Genomic DNA, 21,996 nt, shown 5'->3' with positions numbered 1-21,996 from the left:
AGTGCTCCTAACTAGAGCTTCCATTTTTTTATTTTTTATTCTTGTTCGGAACATTTTCCGCACACCCATGGCTCGTCGTCCTTTGGTGCGCGTTTCAGACCGACACATGCCTGATGAAACCAACGGTCGCACTCCGTACACTCCACTAGGGCCGTTTTGCCATCTTCCTTGGTACACATTCGGCAGTGGCCATTCGGGTTGTCTACGAACTCAATCTTAGACATTTTCTCGTTGTCCAAACACTTGTTCAACACTTTTACACTTAGCGCACAGTGTACTTATTTCCGCGACGACACGAACTTTACGCGATTCGATTCACACTTTCCTCTCTGGAGCCACCAATGTTACGCGCGCGAATTGCCTCCCTGTGCGAAGGTCCAGGGTGAACGAGACTTTCCTTACACGCAACGGGGTATTAGCAAAAGACTTGTGCCGAAGCGGACCAACTCTAATAGATTTCACTCGGGATTCTCGATCCTTGCTAGTTGCCTTGCTCTGAAAGCCTATGCGATGGAATCAAGAAGAGAGTTTCATCTACTCGAGACTGAACTACCATGTGGAAATACTTTCCTTCCTAATCTTCCCGCTAGTATACTTTGCTCAGAAAGTCTATGCTGCAGAAGAGTGGAAATCAGTCTTTCCTTACTGGATGCCAGGGATTTTTCGGTCTTAACCAACAGACAGCCGTCTTTAGACTAAAACGAAAACTTCAGTCTTTATTTATCCTTCAGGGTATATATATATAATTTTGCTTATTCTACATTTTACAATTTTGGTTATTGCCGTTCTGCCCGCGCCCATCAATCCGCCGTATGGGCTTGATGCGCGCGTTCAGAACGTGGTGCTGCTGAGTCTAGCACAAACAAATCGCCCTGACCTATGCTGGAAGTGCACTGCACTGCGGCGCACACGTAATTAATTATGTGCGGACGGGTCGCTGTAAGAATCATTTTCATTGTTTTGGGTACATCGGCGCGCGCCAGCGCCGTTCGTTTGGGATCAAATTCTGTTGTGATTGTCGCGTCGGTAACAGGCACCATTTCTCGGACGTATCGAACGAAATATCACAGCGAACGATGCGTTACAATATCCAGCGATTGTCGGCGGAAGGAGTATCGGCTGAGTACCGCCAGAAGCTCGACGAACGGATAAGTGCAATCAACGTTAGCGACAACATCAACGATCTATGAGAGTCGATCCATGGAGCGGTGAGCACAACAGCACGAGAAGTGGTAGGCACTGCACAGAGGCGACCCAGGACGGGTTGGTTCGATGTGGAGTGTCAGAAAGAGACAGACGAGAAGAACGTTGACAGAAGCCGGATGTTGATGTCAGGTACCCGATCGAATAGTGATCGGTACAAGGAAGCAAGAGCAGCCGAAAAACGAACCCACCGCAGGAAGAAAAAAGAGTACGAAGAACAAGTTATTAGTGAGGCGCAGGAAAAAATGGAGCAGTACGATATGCGGAGGTTTTATGAGTCTGTCAATGGCGTGCGGAGAAAGACAGCGCCGTCTCCCGTCATGTGCAACGACCAACAAGGGAATCTGCTGACAGATAAAACTGAAGTGGCTGCCAGGTGGAAGCAACACTTCGAGACTTTGTTGAATGGAGGAAGTGACGGTGCATCGGTGAACAGAATAAATATTAGCGACGATGGACAAGCTGTGGAGTCACCTACACTAGATGAGGTTAAAAAAGCTGTTAAAGAGCTGAAAAACAATAAGGCTGCGGGAAAGGACCCGGCTGAACTTCTCAAACATGGCAGTGAGCAGCTTTATGAAGTTCTGCACCATATTATGTCGAAAATATGGGAAGACGAGGAAATGCCTGCTAGCTGGTTGGATGGCCTCATTTGCCATCTCTTTAAGAAAGGGCACAGACTGGAGTGCGCCAATTACCGAGGAATAACCCTTCTTAATTCGGCATACAAAATTATGTCCCGTATTCTGTTCAACAGATTGAGACCGCTTGAAGAGTCCTTCGTCGGCGAATACCAAGCAGGTTTTCGTGAGGGCCGATCAACGACGGATCAAATGTTTACCCTGAGACAAATCCTTGATAAATTCTGGGAGTACAACTTGCAGACACATCATCTGTTTATTGATTTCAAGGCGGCGTACGATTCAGTGAAACGGAATGAATTATGGCAAATTATGCTTGATGATTATGCTTCCGGCGAAACTGATACGGCTGATTCGTATAACGTTGGACGGTTCGAAATCAAGTGTAAGGGTTGCGGATGAAATATCGACGTCGTTTGTTACCTTAGATGGATTAAAGCTGGGTGATGCACTCTCGAATTTACTGTTCAATATAGCGCTCGAGGGAGCGATTAGGAGAGCTGGTGTGCAAAGAAGCGGTACCATTATCACAAAATCGCATATGCTCCTGGGATTAGCGGACGATATCGATATTATCGGGATTGATCGCCGTGCCGTGGAAGAGGCTTTCCTGCCTTTCAAGAGGGAGACAGCGAGGATTGGACTCACGATCAGTACCAGCAAAACGAAGTACAGGGGTTAGACAAAAAGGTTGAGATAGGCAAAAAATTGTCGAAGTTCAAATCAGCATAACTTTGCGTAGAATGATCCGATTTTGATCAAACTGGGACCATCGGACGCGGAAACTCTTCTAGTATACTGGCCCTATGCGAAACCTCTGATTGGCCCTTGGCCACCGGTGATGTTCCGGGTTTTCCGAGGGTATTTTTTCTGCTGCTTGTCATTTTATATGACGTTTACTGCCATCATGTTTTATGTTTTCCCCAGAAACTAGAACTAATATGCTGACCAATGCTGGCTGCAGATCGAAAATCCGATAGGTATACGCAGAGATATGGCCATTTTCGTGAAAACGGTACGGGATTGGCCATACACCCTGAACAAATGCCACTTTCGCAGAACTTCCGGAACCTGTTACAAATTGGCCAAAGAGTCTCACAGTCCTCAAAATATATCTCTAATAAAGATCCTATATTCATCGTCTTGAGAAAACATGAATTTTGACACCCATATATACATGGTTCCAGATGGTGCCAAAACCGGCCCCTCCTGGAAGGCCCATGGAACCTGCTATAAGGGTGGCAGTGGACACTATCATTCTGGAAATGTTTCTGTAATCATCGTCTCGCAAATCCATGAAGTCAGATACTCATATTTGCATTATTCCGATCTGTTATCATTTCATCATGTTCCCGGTACCATTTTTACGGAAATGGCCGTATCTCTGTGTAGTTTAGATGGATTCTCGATCTACAGCCACCATTGGCCGGCATATTAGTTCTAGTTTTCGGAGAAAGCATAAAACATGATGAAAGTTAACGTCACATAAAATGACAAGCAGTGGAAAAACGTAAACAAATCCTCGGAAAACCCGGAACATCTCCAGTGGCCAAGGACCAATCTCAGGTTTTGCAGAGGGACAGTATACTAGAAAAGTGTCCGCTTCTGATGGTCCTGGTTTTATCAAAATCGGATTATTATACGCAAAGTTATGCTGATTTTAATTTCGACTTATTTTTACCTATCTCAACCTTTTGTCTAACCCCTGTATATGGTTATTGGCAATCAACGTGGGTGCATTAGTGGTGGTGGTAGCGAAATGGTGCTGGATGGTGAAAAATTTGACGTGGTAGAAGAATTTGTGTATCTTGGAACATTAGTGACGTGCGAGGCGAAAAGGCGTATTGCAGCTGCAAATAGGGCTTATTGCGGATTTCGTAACCAGCTTAAGTCCCGTAGTCTGCAAACGAGAACAAAACTCTGATTCTTCCGGTGGAGTTTTACGACCATGACATGGACATGGACGTTAAAGGAGGTTGATCGGAGAGCTTTCGAAGTGTTTGAGCGTAAGGTGCTGCGGACAATACTCGGTGGTAAACAGGATAACAGTATCTGGCAGCGTTGCATGAATCACGAGTTGTACCAGGTGTCTAGAGGGCTGGATATTACTAAGCTTATTCAACACGGCAGACTACGGTGGGCTGGTCACGTTGTTCGTATGCCGGAAGAACGTCAAGCGAAGATAATATTTAGTAGAGAACCCGGAAGAGGCCGCAGGCTTCGTGGAAGGCCGCGTACACGATGGCTTTCTGCAGTTGAAGAGGACCTGAGGGCGCTCAATGGTCAGGGCGACTGGAAGCGATTGGCCCAGGATCGAGTCCAGTGGAGAAGGATACTCCATTCGGCGTAGGGTAATCGAAGAGCTGTATCATCAAGTAAGAAACTTTAAACTCCACTTCGTTCGCTACGACGCACGCCACGCACTGCTCTGCATCCCCTCACGTCGCACCCCATATGGCCATCACAATCCACTGCTAAGTTGCTGCAGACATTTTAATGACGTGAGCGACAGTTTTGATTTGATATAAGTAAGACTACATTTAAAAATAGGTTAACAATAAGGTTGCTAATTAAGTCACAGGCTGTGCAACAATTTTATGTTGAAGATAAATAAATAAATAAATGAATCCTGGCAAATTGAATTTTCATAACCCACAAATCCAAAAATTTGGATTCAATTTTCGTTTGAGTTCCGGCTACCGTGTGTCGTCGTCGTCATCACGGGAGAAACAAATTAAATGGGCATTGGAAGCACTGTTACTGCTGCTGCTTGGCCGGCGTGTGTGATGATGGTCTTTTCTCGTTCTTTCCCGGATGACTGCCCCCAGTTGGTCTTTATCCCAACGGGCACACAAAATGACGGTCTGAAAGAATTTTATATACGAATGGGGGACGTGGTTGACTGCCTCCTGGATGAATTCTTGCAAGCTGACGGTTGCACTTCGGAGGAACGAACAAACGAAGATGTTGGTTGAAGATGACGAACGCGCACGACGACGACGACGACGGAGGACCGAGACCGCATCATCACGATTGGCGAGGTCCAATGTGGGTTTCTTTCTTCTCGCTGATGTGGCAGCTCCAGCTCTTACCGGTTCTGTCACGGTTCCGTGGCTATGCACATGAGCGATTTCTGGAGAAGAACTGTCTCTGCGACGCAACAAAGAGGCGAAGATCTTGGAATTTAAATTCTTGATGAGGGAAACAAAAAAAAAACAACTCCATCCAAGCAGGCTTTCCCGAGCGTGATCGCCTCTCAGGGCCAAACAGTCGATCAACGCCTTCTTGGTGGATTGGATCGCGTGAGAGGGCAGCAAGAAGAAACCGTCGCAACTCCCTTCAACGGCAGAAGATACCAACATTGCGCGCTATGAAATCAATCAAGCGTGATTGGACGGTCTGTGTGCGGTGAACGTCCATCTCTGGCAAAAAAGAAGCGCATCAGTTCGGCCTTCCAACAACGTTATGAAATAAATCTTCGCTCTAGATACAAATCAGCGAGCAGCCGCTCGCTGCTCAACACCCATCAGGTATCAGGTCGCGCATTTCGTGCGAGTCTAGGCAAAAACTCGATTCTCGGCTCCATCGATATAGTCTCTCTGTGGCTGTCCGGTGCGAATGGGGCAATATTTTTGCGCAAGCATACCGAGCGAAAAACTGATCACCGGACGATTCGCCAGCACCGGGAGTGTGTAGAGTGGACGATCCGCCGCAACAATGTGTCGATGGGGGGAGAGGAAAAGGGGGGCAATTCGAGCCATACAAAGCAATTATCGTTGAAGACGGAAAAGCAAGTCAACAATGATAGAGCAACAAAAACGACGATGGAAACTCGCAAGAAGTGCGCGATATTGATTTATTAATTTATTCAGAAGAGGTAAAAAGCGCGCGCAAATTACTGCCTACATAAATTTGTTGAGAGAGAAAAACCTTGGAGAAGGGTTGAGTTTAGGAAACTTGCCTCTTCTATTGAATGGACTTTGTGTTTTTTGTTTTTCAGAATTTCCCGGCAAACATGTGCAATTCTGAATATAACAAAGTTATTTTGCAATAAGCGCCAATGTAATCATTTGCAATATGCCTTACCAAGATTAATAAAAAAAAGCTGAGTCGACCTTTCTTGTGTTTCGTTGTGGGATATAGTCATTGGCAGGGTTCGTACTTTTCGTTTCGGTGAGACAAAAACAAGCTATTTTCGGGCAAGCCTGAAAGATAAACAACCCTGAAGAACATCAAGCCTGAAAGATAAACGAAAATTGTGCCTACTTGATGAAATTCTATTTTCGTTTCATCATTCTTACGCCTCCTTAATTTTTCGCGAAAATTTTTAGTATGCATTTACAAAAAAAATCATTACCGCAACGGGATTCGAGCCCAGAACAACAAAAATTGCACTGGGTCGCGCTCACTCTAGCTAGCTACCACATCAACTGCTAATTAGGAATAGGATATTTGTTCCATAAAAGTTACTCTTGTTTGCATAATGGTAAAGGCACGAAAAGAATGAAAGAAGTTAGAAAACGAGAAAAATTAACTTTTCGCGGTGAGGAAGAAATGGCTATCCCTATAGATAGTAGAATCTATAAATGAGCGAAAGCATGGTTGGGTTCGTTTTTTTTTATCGTGTACCAGGCGCATATGCCATCACACCACTTAACACTTTCATTGAAATCGTGACGTCCTCCTTCTGCGGTCGCTCGTTCACCAACATTGTTCAGTTCAGTTAAACATTGCCGTGTCCTTTTCCTATTGGTCAATCCTGTATTCTCGATTGCATGAAAGAATCGGTTTTTAGGCATAGCTGCCCCTAACAAGTGGAACAGAGGCTCGTGCAGGTTTGTTTCGAGTCGTACCTGACTTTAGGACTGTATACATGTTGGCAACCTCGAAATGAGGAGCCTCTCTTCCTTGCCATCAGAAGATCGAAGAATTCACCAGAGTTGATTACTGTGTGGCAGTGAAATATTGCTTAAAAGAACGTGGATGTATCATGTAAAGACAATTCGATAGCTTTGAAACCACCGAAGTAGGCCTCATTTGTACCTCAACTGAGAGGCACATCGATAGTAATCGAAGCAATCGATGTAAGCACGGCATACAAAAAGGCATTATCGTCACGTATGTAAACATCAATTTTCATAGTAAACAATTGACGTCATTGGTATCGCTGCTCGGGACGAAGCAAGCCAACGCTCTACGATTTAGTTTGGCCTTCTTTTGCACTCGTTCATACTGCGATAGCAATCACGTCACTTTTGAACTGTCATTTTCTTTACGAGCCTACCTTGATTTTGTATACCGTGGATGTTAGTAGCTGTCAGTCGTACGAAGTGCGGTGCGACATCAGCAGTCTCCCGCTTGCCCATCTGGGTAATAAATTCCACAATTGCCAGATCTTCTCTAGGGTTAGCCGCCCCAGAAGAAGTGTCCGAATTTCTTCAGTGTCGTTTTTTCTGTATTTTTATTCTGTGGCGCCGGAGTTTTCGAAGGCAACAAAATAAAATATACATAGAGAATTAGAAATTTTCCATAAATAAAAATTGAGAAATTGCCAATAAAGAAATCAGGGTATGAGCAATAAATAAATTAAGAATTTCCACCAATAAAGAAATTTTGCCACAAACACTTAAGAATTTTCCACAAAAACAATAATAAATAAGCTCTTTTCAAAGCAAAAATTGTAGAAAATTTTGTAATTGTTTATTGCCGATAGTCATTTATTTATGTACCTTTTTTTGTACTTTTTCCGTGGAACATTTTGATTTCTTCATGGAAAATTCATCTTATATGATTGCAATTTTTGCTTTGAAAAGTGATATTTTATTTTGTTTTGTGGGAAAATCTTAATTGTTTGTGGAAATTTTGCTTTATTTGTGGAATTTTTGCCTTTCTCGTATACAAAGTATACGTAAAGGCTATATGTTCGCTCCAAAAACAAACTTTTATAGGAGACTCGGAGACACATAGTGTTATATACCGATCGACTCAGCTCGACCAATCGAGGTGATGTCTCTGTGTGTGTGTGTGTGTGTGTGTGTGTATGTGTGTGTGTGTGTGTGTGTGTATGTGTATGTGCGCAAAAAGTCTAGCCAACTTTTGAGGCACTTAGCCCTAACCGATTTGCTCGCAACAAGTTGCATTAGACGCAGAATCCTATCCAAATGTTTCCTATTGAAAATTGGCCGGATCGGGCTATGGGCTCAGAAGTTATGGTCAAAATACTTTTTTAGACCGCCGAGCCTACAATATTGCGGGTAAAACGAGAAGAAGGCACTTCTTCCATCGAATAAAACAAAACTGTTGATTAACAAAAAACTGACCAAATGTATTCGACCGATAGCGACGACAAGGTCCAGAACGGTGACCGGGTGGATATCAACTGCTTCTCTAATCTGCGCTACAGTACACCGATTGTCGGTTCTAATGCTTCTCTGTATGTGTTTTTAAAGATTCGGAGAGAGCTTTTGTTTTAGACTGACCGTGGTCAGTTAGCATATTCACACAGCAGTAAATCAGGAAAGATAGTTAACTAGAAGTAGGAATTGATTTAATATGTTTAATAGAAACCTAGCCATCTATTTAACACACCGGCCACCTTGAACTTCACTTGGAACGTCTTCGTGGGTTGGGCCAGCTGCACCAGCAGGGGCACTGAGGGCACCAGGATCGCCAGATGACCCTGTGGAATGTGTCGAGGTACCAGCCCAGGGACTTCGACTTGAACCTTGAAGAATCGCTGGATCTATCTCGACTGGTAAGATACACAGCCTTGAAATGGAGCCCTTTGTAAGAATTCCGGATGGCAACTTCACCGTGGCTACACGCACCATTTGATCTGCGCCTGCATGAATATCAACCACTCGCCCCAGCGACGATTTAAGGACTGGAAGGGTTTCTTCCTGGATTATGACCATAGCCCCGACAGTTGATTTGCGGTTAACAGTCGACCACTTGTATCGTTGATAAAGGATTGTGAGATACTCTTGGTGCCACCTTGTCCCGAATTGTTGAGTGTGGCGTTGAACACGTTTCCAAAGACGAAGTCGATTTTCAGGAATAACGGTGTAGTTGGGATTCAGGAGGACATTCAAGGCCCGCCCTATTAGGAAATGCCCAGGCGTTAGGGCTTGCAAGTCGTTTGGGTCACTGGACAGTGGAGTGATGGGCCGTGAATTCAGGCATGCTTCCACCTGAGCGAGAACGGTACAAAAAGCGTCACGTGGCAAGTTTGCGCTTCCGATGACTCGACGAAGATGATGCTTCATTGACTTTACGCAAGCCTCCCACAGACCACCAAAGTTGGGAGATTTGGCCGGTATAAAGTGGAATTGTATCGACTGGGAGGAAGTCTCGTTGGACACTGAGTGACGATGCTGCTGAGAGCGAAATAGGTTGCGTATTTCTCGTCCGGCGCCCACAAAATTCGTGGCGTTATCACAATAGATGTGTTGCGGACGACCGTGCCTCGCTATGAAGCATCCATATGAAGCTGCCATGAGCTCGCAGACAAGCTCGAGATATGATGCCTTTGTGGCCATGCATGCAAAGACGGCCACGTAGCTTTTCAGTGAAGAGCGGGGACTAGGTCGTTGCAGATAGAACGGCCCAGGGAAGTCGATGCCAACATTTTCAAAGGTGTATGATTGAGTCACGCGAACAGCTGGCAGCGACCCCATTAGTATGAAATTTCGAGAACGCGTCTTCACGCAGATAACGCACTTGTGTACTACTTCGCGTGTAAGGTCTCGGCCGCCTAATAGCCAGAACTGTTGGCGAATAATGGCCAGTAAACAACTGCGGACCACAGTGTAGCAGTTGACAATGGATCGAGGTGGCGATCAGCCACGTGAGGGGTGCTTTCTCGGGAGTACGAAAGGTTTTCTGGTATCATTGACGACGGCAGCGTGCTCGAGCCGGCCACCAACGCGAATTAGACCGTCTTGAAAAAGCTGGACAGAGGTATCGGAGTTTAGATCGAGGTGGGATTGGCCTTCCCTTGAAGTGCACTGAGCTCCGAACCGAAGTATTCGGCTTGTACTAATCGGAGTATTCCAAACCGCGTTATATTGAGCTCTTTAACATATTTCGGACCATGCCGACGGTTGTTTGCCATCCTATGACAATTGTTAGCGAAACGTCTGCACAGAGTACCGATTCGCAGAAAAATTGTGAACGATGTTTTTTGTTAAATATCTTGGCTGTGCATATGCACAGCATATGTTTCGAAATGGACAAATTGATATGAAATTTGCGAAAAGAATCCACGTGTCTTGGAGGGACTCGAACCCTCAACCTCCTACTCTCTAGATAGGCGTGATAACCCCTACACAACAAGACCACTTAAAGGTCACGTTTGCGGAAAAGCCATCAGAATCCGAGTACCAACCTCCACCGCGGTTAGCTCTCTTTTTGCAAATTGAATATCTTTCGGATGCTTGATTTGCCCAATCTCCACATTTGCTTTACTGTTGTATATCCACAGCCAAGCGAGTGCACATTGTTTATTAAACGAGAGGATCGCACTCCATGCCCCCCAGCAACGGACTGGGCGGGACGGTATAGAATGCGAATTCACTCGCACTCTGCTGTGCCAAAGGCATGCTTGGCTAAAGCATTTAACGAGTTTGCTTGCCTTTACGTACACGGGCTCGTGTACTCAGACGACTAATGACGGTGAAAGACCACACTTGATTACAATTAATTGCATATTATTCGGCAACTCGGCCGTACGAAAACCATTTTTTGTTAAATATCTTGGCTGTGCATATGCACAGCATATGTTTCGAAATGGACAAATTGATATGAAATTTGCGAAAAGAATCCACGTGTCTTGGAGGGACTCGAACCCTCAACCTCCTACTCTCTAGATAGGCATACATATTCGAAACATATGCTGTGCATATGCACAGCCAAGATATTTAACAAAAAATGGTTTTCGTACGGCCGAGTTGCCGAATAATATGCAATTAATTGTGAACGATAAGAATCGAGTGATAAGGTCGACAACTTTAGAATGCGGTATCGGAAGTGCTATGCCTTTTCTTGTTTCCAAGTCTTTCTCCTTCCAACGGCCGAATTCTTCTGGAGGTTGCGGCCATGCCGCACTGTATGTTCCGAGCCATGATGGTCCATTCTACCATAACGACTCGTCTAGCAGCTGGTCAACATTCACGCCACGTGAGATCATATCCGCGGGGTTTTGGTCACCTGGAACGTGGTTCCAAGTGCAATTGGTTGTAAGTTCTTGGATCTCTGCGATCCGGTCGGCCACTGATGTTTGCCACGTGGACGGACATGCAGCTAACCAATGGAGTACAATCGTTGAATCGGTCCACATGTGAATATTTTCCGTGACGTTGATACTGGTACAGACGGACAGGAGCAATCGAGCTAGGAGCAATGCTGCGCAGAGCTCCAAGCGTGCAATAGATTTGTTGTTCAACGGAGCTACTCGCGACTTAGCTGCTAGGAGACGGATAGTGACAAACCCGTCTGGAGCGATAGATCGAAGGTACAAACACACTCCATATGCGTGCTCGGACGAGTCGCTAAACCCATGAATTTGTGCGATGGCCGGACGCCGCAGATACTGCACGTGTCTAGGAAAGCGAAAAGTTTTTAAACGTTTGTGGCGAGGTTGGTAATCTTCCCATTCATTGACGAATGCTTTCGGTAGCGGGTGATCCCAGTCGTAGTCGAGCTTCCACAGTGTTTGTAGCAAGATTTTAGCCTTCACGACAGCTGGACCAAGAAGCCCTAGTGGATCAAAGCAACTGGATGTTTGTGACAGTATGATTTTTTTCGTATACTGCTCATTCTTTGCGAACTTTGGCATTTTTCAGAGAAGCAAATCAGTTGCTGGCGCCCACAGAAGACCAAGGGCCTTCATAGGAGTATTGGAATCAAACTCATTGAGCGATTTGGTCTCTCGGCACTCTTCGGGAATTTCGTTAAGAATTTCTTGGTGATTCGAGGATATCTTTCGAAGTTGCAACCCAGCTTTCTCAAAAATTCCGAGAAGCTGGGAACAGAGTTCCCCTACATCATTGCATTCGGTAAGCAGATAATCCATGTACAATGTACATATCTTTGCGAATTACTGTCGCCGCTATTGGGTATCGTTTATTGGGTTCATCCTCCGCGAGCTGCTGCAGCATTCGTGTAGCGAGGAATAGAGCAGAACTTGTACCGTAGGTTACGGTGAGAAGCTGAAAAATTTTCAGCGTTTTCAAATTGTTTTGCCGCCAGTAGATTCGCAGCAGTCGTTGATCGAGAGGATGATGAAGAATTTGACGGTACATTTTGCAGAGATCACCCATGAGAACAAAGGCTGGCATCCGAAAGCGAAGAACGATGTCGTTCAGAGTATTCTGAATAGTCGGACCTGTCATTAGAATGTCGTTTAACGATAAGCCAGAACCACTCTTGCAGGATGCGTCGGAGACAATGCAGAGCTTCGTGGTCGTGCTATCAGGGCGTAGAAAGGCGTGATGTGGCAGGAAAAATTGTGGAACACTGACATCTTCTGCTGTTAGCTGATATTTCACGCATATGCCCCAATTGTTGGTATTCATTAATGAAGGCTTCGTATTGAATTCTTAGCGGTGGATTGGCGTCTAGCTTGCGTTCAAACGGAAGAAAACGCCGACGGGCGTTGTGTTTGTTATTTCCAAGAGGAAGAAGCAACTCTTGCTTGATAGGAAGGCGTACTTGATAGCGGCCATCTTCAGTGCGAGAAAAGCTGGAAACAAAGTGTCGCTCGCGCACCTTCTCCGTTGGCGACCAGCATGTGGATAATGAACATTGTTTCAAGTCCCAAAACGTGCCACTAACTGTTCTAGTTTTGGGTTTGTGTCAGCAAACAGTTTTGACTTGGTGGTGAAGTTCTTTTCGAGCACTCACCAGAGACAATCCAGCCGAGAACAGTGCTTTGAAGGAGAGGTAAGTTTTCACCGAGAGATATTCTGCCATATCGCAGAAGCTCAAATAAGGTTCCAGCGTCCAGTAGTGCATCTAACGGTTCTGGAATACTGAATGTTGGATCGGCCAAGGTGATCCAGCTAGGAATTTCCCAATCCACCGTTGAAATTGGCTGCCTTGGTTGGTCGCTTGATATGGTCTTCAACACATGAAACTTCATCCGTTTCCCGAATGCGGAAATTCTTGACGAGACTGTTGTCTCAACCGATCTTGTAACTGTTGTTGTAGTTTGCCCTACACCTCCAAGACTAGTGTACAGCCGGTAACTTGAGACGTTGGAATAATGCCTCTGTCATAAGATTGAACTGCGAACAACTGTCCAAGAGAACCCTAGCAACGACGCAAGCTCCGTTGAAATCCTCAAAAAAGACCAAGGCGGTACACAGCAGAACAGTCTCGTTGGGGAGCTTCGCCGAATGTGCCACAAGCGCAGTAGGTGGGTTCGATTGTGGATGAGTCGAAAGTCGTTCCACTGGAACTGGGTAGCGAGGTTCAGTCAGGTGGGCAGGAGGAAGGATGCTTAAGCTGCTGGTTGCTGTTAGTATTTAACGACGAGAACGAGGATACACTGGGCTCTAATGGAGGTAGATAAATGGGAGTGTGGTGTCGCTTTCTGCACTTTCGACATCCTTCAGATGTGCTGCAGTCTTCATACAGTTTAAGCAGAGATGGTGTTGCTTTACAAATTCGAAACGCTGTTTGGGAGAAAGTTGAAGAAGAAATTTGAAGCACTGATACAAAAATGGTCATCGCTGCATTGTAGGCATTTTCGGTTCGTGGACGAACGACGAGGGTTCGACAACATGCAAAGTTGAAACCTTGGGAGCAAACTTCATCTTAGTTTCCCGACCACGAATAGGATTCGGAGCAATGGCTTGAAGGACTCGAGCATGGCCTTGCAGGAAGGTGACCATGTCATCATATTTGGGCATTTTGTTGTCTCGAGAAACCTTTTGTCGAAAGCGTTTCGAGCGATATAATTTTCCCATTCACGAAGTGTGTTTTGGTCTAAACGGAGGCTGAGTTGATAGACTAAAATCGTACTCCAGTTTTCCGTTGGTTCCCAAGCTTTTTCAAGATAGCAATGTTCCTATCAAAGCGATCAACCAGGTTTAGAAGTCCGATGATTCTTGCTTCATTGTAGGCGTTTCAAACAGCTCCGCGAGATGGCATTTAATAAGCACCCGCTTATTGTTGAAACGATTCACCAGTCGCTGCCATGCTTCTGGATAATTTGCATCACTAATGGGAATTTCAGAAATCAGCCCCCCTGCTTCACCTCGCAATAAGCTTTTCAGGTATTGGATTTTTTCGGCCGCACTCAGTTCCATGGAAGAATGTACTGTAGCATTTTATAAATCGTGGAACGAACGCCATCCCAAAGGTTTTCCTGAAAATTCCGGCAACTTCAGGGTACTTAATGTGCTTAGGGGAAGGAACATGCAATCGCGAAGACGATGCAATGACCATCGGTTTGCGTTCCAACAAACGGGATAACTTCGCTTTGATCTCGTAGTACTTGGATTCAAACCTGAAAAGCTGAGTCTCGTATTCTACCTCAGGTGTAGAAGAAGGGGATAGTTGCAGTTGAATTACCACCTCGACGTATTGGTTGTAGAAGACTTCCAATTTCTCCAACCTGACCGGCACCTGATCCGCTTGTTCCTCGGCGTCATACGTTTCGAGAAAAGTTTCGATCGCAGCCACAGATAATTTCTCCGGATTTCATGCTCCGTCCGCTTGACCTTAATTGTTTCCTCAGACAATGTCATGATTCACAACCGCGATCGACACCTCAAACCACAGGAAAATCCACCAATTCAACAGAACGAACCCACCTGGTATTTGAGTGCGATGATTTTGTTCTACGAAATGCCGCCGGAACAATTCGAGCCTCGTTCGAGCTCTTTTCGCCTAATCTGCAGCCGAATTCCGAAGCTCCAAGAAAAAATTGAAAAATTTCTTTATAAATAGAGATTTTTAAATTCTCTTTCTCTTTCCAAAAATTTCTTCTCTTCATACCGTATTCCGATAGACTGAAGAGAAAGAAAAAACTAAAATTTCTTGCGAAGAAAAATATTAGTTCACAAATTTTCCACTAGATGTCTTTTGACAATTATTTGCATACCGATTGCTCAAAACATCCTCATATCGAAACTAAAACTTGCTTTCGCTTATGGTTACCAAAATAATGAAGGGGAAAATGATAAATATTCAATCTAGTGATGAAAATATGCAGTAACAGCGACATTGTTGTTATTTTCAACTGTTTGAAAATAACGAATGCTCTAACTTCATTACCTCGAAAACACCGAACCATTAGCTTTAGCTTAGCTTTAGCTTAGCTTTAGCTTAGCTTTAGCTTAGCTTTAGCTTAGCTTTAGCTTAGCTTTAGCTTAGCTTTAGCTTAGCTTTAGCTTAGCTTTAGCTTAGCTTTAGCTTTTGAAATCTGCGTACTTTTTATTATGATAGTTGATTGTGTACATATGTGTCATGATATTTGAATAATTCGGATGTTTTGGAATGTTTGCCTTGAAAAAATGTAATCAAATAATCAATCAAACACGATTCTTCTTCTTTCTCAATGGCTCTACATTCCATCTGGAACTTGGCCTGATTTTAAACTTAGCGTTCTATTAGCATTTCCACAATTATTTATTGAAAGCTTTTCTATGCTTGCCATTGCTTGAGTATGTATTTTAAGTGTTTATTAAATACAATGGATGCATACCGAGAACATTTTCACATTATTTTACACACATTATGAGATTGAAGACTCAATTATACCGTCAAATTTCATCCCAGAAAAATCTCTTATCAAATTTCTCCCACCAAAAGTTGGAAGAAATTTTAATTCTCGTTTTCTTTTTCATCTGTCAAAAAATTTCTTCCACACTTTCGTCGGAATTCTAAAATAAGAACATTTTGAAAATCTCTTCGAGAATCTCTTTTCTTACAAAAGATTTTTTGACCGGAATTCGGCTGCAGGAAACCAGCTTCTGTAGACAAAAAACAGCTTCACCACCAGCAACGGTTTCAGGACGGCAACTCCTCTTGCTTTTTTCGGAGATTTTCCCTTTTTACTGCACTTCTTCTCGGACACGAGAACTACCCGTTATCAATTCACACAATTAATTCCAATGGTTCGGAGTTTGTTTACGAAAGTACGTTGGAGCGAATTATGTAGTCTCACAGTAACTCGCGGTTGATTTTCACAAGCGCGATATTCGCGTCGGTGGCTGATCAATTGCCTTTTTTGGCACACAATTTCGGCGGGAAGCTCGCTTAGCTACTCTTTTTGCCCACTATTATCGAACGTTTGTATTGTTCGGATCACTGGTCAATGTCCAGGCGCAAAATGGTCTACGCTTGGCGTCACTTCTGCACTAGCAGGTCCAGCCTCATCCGGTTCGAAGGACCATGTTCGAGACGACACTTGTATCACAAAAACGGACACTCGCGGATAATCGCGACTCCGCCGAGACGACAATATTGCGGGCAAAACGAGAAGAAGGCACTTTCTTCCACCGAATAAAACAAAACTGTTGATTAACAAAAACCGAACAAATGTATTCGACCGATAGCGACGACAAGGTCCAGATCGGTGACCGGGTGGATATCAACTGTTTGTCTAATCTGCGCTAAAGTACACCGATTGTTGGTTCTGATGTTTCTCTCTGTGTGATTTTATAGATTCAGAGAGCTCTTGTTTTAGACTGACCGTAGTCAGTTAGCATATTCACACAGCAGTAAATCAGAAAAGATATTTAACTAAAAATAGGATTTCGGTAGCATGAATTTGATTTAATATATTTAATATAAACCTAGCCATCTATTTAACACCCATTTTCCAGGCACTTACACTTAACCGATTTGCTCGCAACAAGGTGCAATCGACGCAAAATCCTGTCCTATTGAAAATTGGCCGGATAGGACTATGGGCTCAGAAGTTATGGTCAAAATACTTTTTCATGCCAAAAGTGCGTAGAAATTACTCACTCGTAAAAAACGAGAAAGGCACTGTCGCAGTCCAAAGGTTCGTACCTCGAACCGTGCTTTTGACGCTCCGGACGCCTATCCGCCGGAAGCTCATCGGTCGCCGGACCATAATCTCGCTGGATCATCGCACCACTCGACTCGCACAACCGTTGCGTATAAAAACGATTTCAAGACTGAGTTCTCTCGGTCGCTGCAAACTGAGCGATAGAACGAACTTTCATTATTTCTCTCTCTCTCTCTCTCTCTCTCTCTCTCTCTCTCTCTCTCTCTCTCTCTCTCTCTCTCTCTCTCTCTCTCTGGTTTTCTCTTACCAACTACGAATGGGGATTCGGTGTAATTAGCCATAATATTTAGGAATAATATTACGGTATGAGGATTGGGCGTTATTGACCACCTATTTGAGAATATTATTTCGGTATAGTACTTATAAATTCACATTTGTTATAAATTTAATTTAAAATATTGAAATTTTATTTCAGTTAAATATACTGGTTATTATCTCTACATTCACCCTCTTCCCTACTCTCCTTAAGGATTTGAGATTATATCAATACAAAAACAATACACAAGTATTGCACTCTATAAATGTCGTACACAGTGATCGTTCGCTGTACACATAAAATTAGGCGTGAAAATGTTTTTTTTTTGGAATAAAACAATTTTATCACTCAAATTTTTTTTTCGTTTCTCTATTCTAATGAAATTACATGAGGGAAGATCAATATTGTACTTATAACCAAAATTATTGATGTATAAATGGATCTGATATCACCTTTAATCATCGGTGTCCGCTACTGAAAGATACTATAGACAAGCATGTCCTTGAACTTTCCAGGTCTTTTTACAGTTCTCTTAGGTCTAGAAGTTACTAAATTATCCTGGTCTATGTTTGCATTTGCGCTATCAAGGATAGTATCATCAAAAGCATCGTTTAATACTTCGGGGTCACCTTCGCTGTCGCGGTCACTTACTGAACAAGGAACATTATGCCCTGTATCTATCTTATCTACGCTGTTATCATCACTTTCTTTCGGAATTCGTTTAACATCTTGAATGTTTCTGGCATACTGTATACCTCTGTCACTCCTAATTACAACCTTCGACCCGTCTCGACTCAACACTGTATAACTCTCCCTTGAGAATTGTGGATCAGTTTTATTTGATTTTTGAACTGCTACTACAACTTTGTCGCCCGCCATTATATCCGATGATTTTGCTCCCCTGTGCCGGTCTGCGTAGTTTTTACTAACTAGTTTTGCTAGCGAGTCGCGTTCTCTAACATCATGGCGATCGAGCTCCTTATTGGTTCTTGAATCCCAAAGAGCTGGAAATGATCCTCTATATTTCCAACCAACAAGGAGCACGAAAGGCGTGATTCCTAGTCTTGAATGTGGTTTGATTGTGTTGTGCACGTGCACGTAACGCTCCAGTGCTTTCCTCCAGCATACCCCATCTTCTTTGCTGCCGGCTATTGCTTTGACAATGCCTTGATTTTGGCGCTCTACGGCACCATTGCACAGTGGGAAAAAAGGACCCAAATTCCCAAGTTTGAGTTGCCGCTCGTTTTCAACCAAACCAAATGTGTTCCTGAAGGAAATGGGCTGATAAATCGATTGGTGCAGGTTTCGTGTTGTTATGAAGACGGAAGTGGCTCGTTTTGCCCCAATTCCCCTAATTCATGGCTTTTCTTCATTCTGCTCACATGGTTGCAATTTCCGCATTATATTTTGACTGGATATGCATATATCATACACAGATAACATTCAGAAACTGAATAGGGATGATTCCAAGGTGTGTGTGGCCCGTTTTACCTCATTTCATCCATATTCTTTGATATTTCTTGCTACTTCCCGAGTAGCAGGGACCGTCAAACATTATTTTCGCTGGGAAAGTACATATCCCCAACACATATACACATAAGTGATTTGGAGTGTTTTCTTCACGTGTTTTCCGGTTTTATAAGTAGCTCAGTTTGCCTCAATTTTGCCTAAATTGATGTTTTCCTTTGATCTAGTTATGATCGTCGCATTTTTGGTCTTTCTCGTACAACAAAGTTGTACCGAAGGGCTATCAATTCAATCCAAAAACGCAGAATGCTTCAATTTTAGAATGCTCGGAGTCCCGAAGAGTTGTATATTAATCGACTCAGCTTGATGAAGGGAGCATATGTCTGTCTGTGCGTATGTATGTGTGTTTGTATGTGTGTGCCTTAAAGCCATGGAAAACATTAGAAAAATTTTCATATAGTAATCCTCAACCGATTTCATCACAACAGATTGCATTCGACAGATAGTAAATCCTAGCTGATCACTATCGAATTTGATAATGATCGGTCATTGTTTTCAGATGCTATGGAAAAAAAATTTACAAACCGAAACGATTGGTGTCTTGATTAAATGCGAGAAAGGCAGTACCACAGCAAGGTAAATTTATTAGGTTTATTTATTAACTATATTGATGCGGCTTCTGTTCTTCACTTTTCAGTGATCAATGGCCGCATTTTATTTTGACTAGGTATGCATATAGTTTATTAAACTAACATTTAAAAAATGGAATAGGGTCCATTCATGTTGGGTTTGCCCAGATTTACACCAATTCATTCAATTTCTATTATTTTTCTTATTACTTTCCGATCAGCACCAGTCGTCACAAACTGTTTTCGTTGGTCAAATACATATCCCACAAAACATCTGCACAGAAATAATTTGGAGCATCTTTGAGTGCATCTTCGGGTCTTAAAAGTGGCCCGTTTTACCTCAATTCACCCTAAATTTATGGTCCTCTTCATTTTTCTCACATAGTTGCAGTCGCCATATTAGCCTACATATATCATATTAGATTACTGAGCAGGGAGCAACTTATGTTGTGTGTGGCCCGTTTTGTCACAAATTGTGTTTCACAAATCATTCATTTTGTTTGATTATTCGTGCTACCACCTGGCCGGTAGCAATTGACGTTAATTACTTTCGCTGCATAAGTAATTACCCCTTAGAACATCAGCACAAACATCTAGACACATTGATTTCTGTGAATTTTAAGTTCAGTTCTGCATTTGGAAATTTCCGACTATTTATTCGTAAGAGATAACTTATCCTGCATTTGGAAAAGAAAAACTTACAGAACATGAACAAAAATTAATTTCTGGAAATTGGTTTGTCACGGAATTTTCAAAGAATTTCCCTTAGTGAAACATTCTTCAATAATGGGTAATAATAAATTTCAATAATTGGTAAAAAAATCAAAACCTTGGTGTACGAGAAAGGCAAAAAAATGAAATATGGGTGTGGTCTGGGCTGGGCTATGGGCTGCATTCACTATCAACCGAACTATCGTCACTGTCGTCGTTCTCATCAATGCTGAAGGTGCCATCTGTCGTGTAGCATGCCATTTTTTGAGCGAACACCTCGTCTTGTCTTTTACGGGGAAGCCGTTTACATTCATGGTACGACATTTTGGGATCCGACCACGTCAAAGAATTCAGCATCATATCTGTGAGATTATTTTCGGGCGACGTCTTTCGTGCGAGATGAGGGCGAATATATTTATATCGTTTGTGGCACCGCTCTCCAGCCTGCTCGTCAACGAAGTTCATCGTATAAGGCTGAAGAATAAACAAATACATTATTGTAAACATTTCCTAAAGTGTATTTTATTCATGACCATGTTGACATGGAGTATATGGTGCCTTTCATAAACCACGTAGACTATTTTTCGATCATTTTAAACTCCCGCCCCCCTCGTGGAGCAGGATGAACTTTTTTAAAACACCTAACCTCCCGATCAAACGATCTTTCCATTATAACATGCGTGAACATTCCTGGAAAAAATATAAAAAAGGAGGAGTGCTATTGCTTTTCTTTCAGCTACTGTTTCCGAATCAAGCCTCAAAACTTCGTAACATGTCCCTGCCAACGATTTTCGGTCGCACACCGCTACTTAGGCTGTTTTTTTCGATTTCGGCATAAGTAATATAAATAGTGATAGTGATTTCTTTCTTTCTCGATTCATTTTGGTTTCAGGTCAAAGGTCAAAAAAGACTGAATAATGATTATTTTTGTACCGTTTTCATTGTTGAGTTTTAAGTTGTAAAATAAGAAAGGAAAAAGTGCTGTCTGCATAGACTAGACATCGAAATCCCCCCCCCTTCCCAAGCTGGTATACGAATGTAGACATTTGTAGACTCCCGTCCTCCCCTGAAGGGTCTATATGGTTCATGAATGGCCATATGTACAGTTTTTTATAACTATTTTAAATTAAATCTTAACTCACCAATCTCAACAGAAATTCTGGCAAATGACTATATTTGTGGATGCATGGCGGTAATCGTTTCACAAATGGGAACTCGTTTGCAATTTGATTTTCTATCTCAAGGTAAAGGTTCTTAACCTTCTCATGGTCGAGTGGCTTAGAAGAAAGGGCAAGACTACTTATAAGTCGAACATTTTCAACAAGAGGTTGACTGATTCCAAGAGTTCTCGAGAAGCTCTGTGGATTTGCAAGAAGACGACGAGCCATGTTGCCGTTATTGCTACTTCCGCTTCCTCCTATTTTAGGTCTATTAACACAAACTTTAAAATTTTCCTCCAAGCCGTTTGCGATTTCACGAGCCTTTGCTTTCACATCTAGATTTGCTTGCGCTGGGTGCCCCTCTGTTTGTTTCTGTGCGGAAACTCTAATTAACCACTCGACAGTATTTAAACGCGAATGAAAATAGGAAGGCCCCACGCGTGGATCGGCTCCTGCTGAACAGAGTGGACAAGCATGCGTATTTCTATTATTTGTTATCGCGTTCGCTGCTTTCCCGTCAATCATCGCAAAAAATCCAGAAATTTTGATTTGCAACTCTATTCCATTCGACATGATAGAAATAGGCTGGTTGTTTATTGCCTCCAACTCATCAAAAAAATTCAGGAATGTTCCTCTAGTCACGTCATTTGTCTCCTTGACCCAACTCATTGATTTCGGACGACAAAATGTGTCCGACTGAGGGTTCGGGTTGGTCCAGATAGCTTCTCCATGCTCGGTTTCCAGCTTAAGCGACATTACATGTTCCGTCAACAATGAATCGTCTTGCTTCAAAATTCCGTCTTGATTGTAATGTGTGAATCCAGTAGCTGAATCAATGCCAGCTGAGACATGCAGAATACAACCCACTATTTTCTCATTCGTGCAT

General features: G+C 43.1%; 1 protein-coding gene across 1 annotated transcript; it reads right to left on the bottom strand.

The window, feature by feature from the left end:
• Nucleotides 1-8,419: 8,419 nt before the first annotated feature.
• On the bottom strand, nucleotides 8,420-9,520 carry LOC134207441 (uncharacterized). The gene has a single exon (XM_062683163.1). It carries the CDS (start codon nucleotides 9,518-9,520, stop codon nucleotides 8,420-8,422), a length of 1,101 nt encoding a protein of 366 aa, XP_062539147.1.
• Nucleotides 9,521-21,996: the final 12,476 nt, after the last annotated feature.

This window comes from Armigeres subalbatus, chromosome 1 (genome assembly GCF_024139115.2).
Source record: "Armigeres subalbatus isolate Guangzhou_Male chromosome 1, GZ_Asu_2, whole genome shotgun sequence".
Taxonomy (NCBI): domain Eukaryota; kingdom Metazoa; phylum Arthropoda; class Insecta; order Diptera; family Culicidae; genus Armigeres; species Armigeres subalbatus.
The sequence above is the reverse complement of the archived record's forward strand: the minus strand, read 5'-3'. Positions and strand labels throughout refer to the sequence as shown.

Bases quoted from the DNA above. Each gene is read 5' to 3' on its own strand.
- LOC134207441 (XM_062683163.1), bottom strand. From the start codon at position 9,520: ATGGGGTCGCTGCCAGCTGTTCGCGTGACTCAATCATACACCTTTGAA.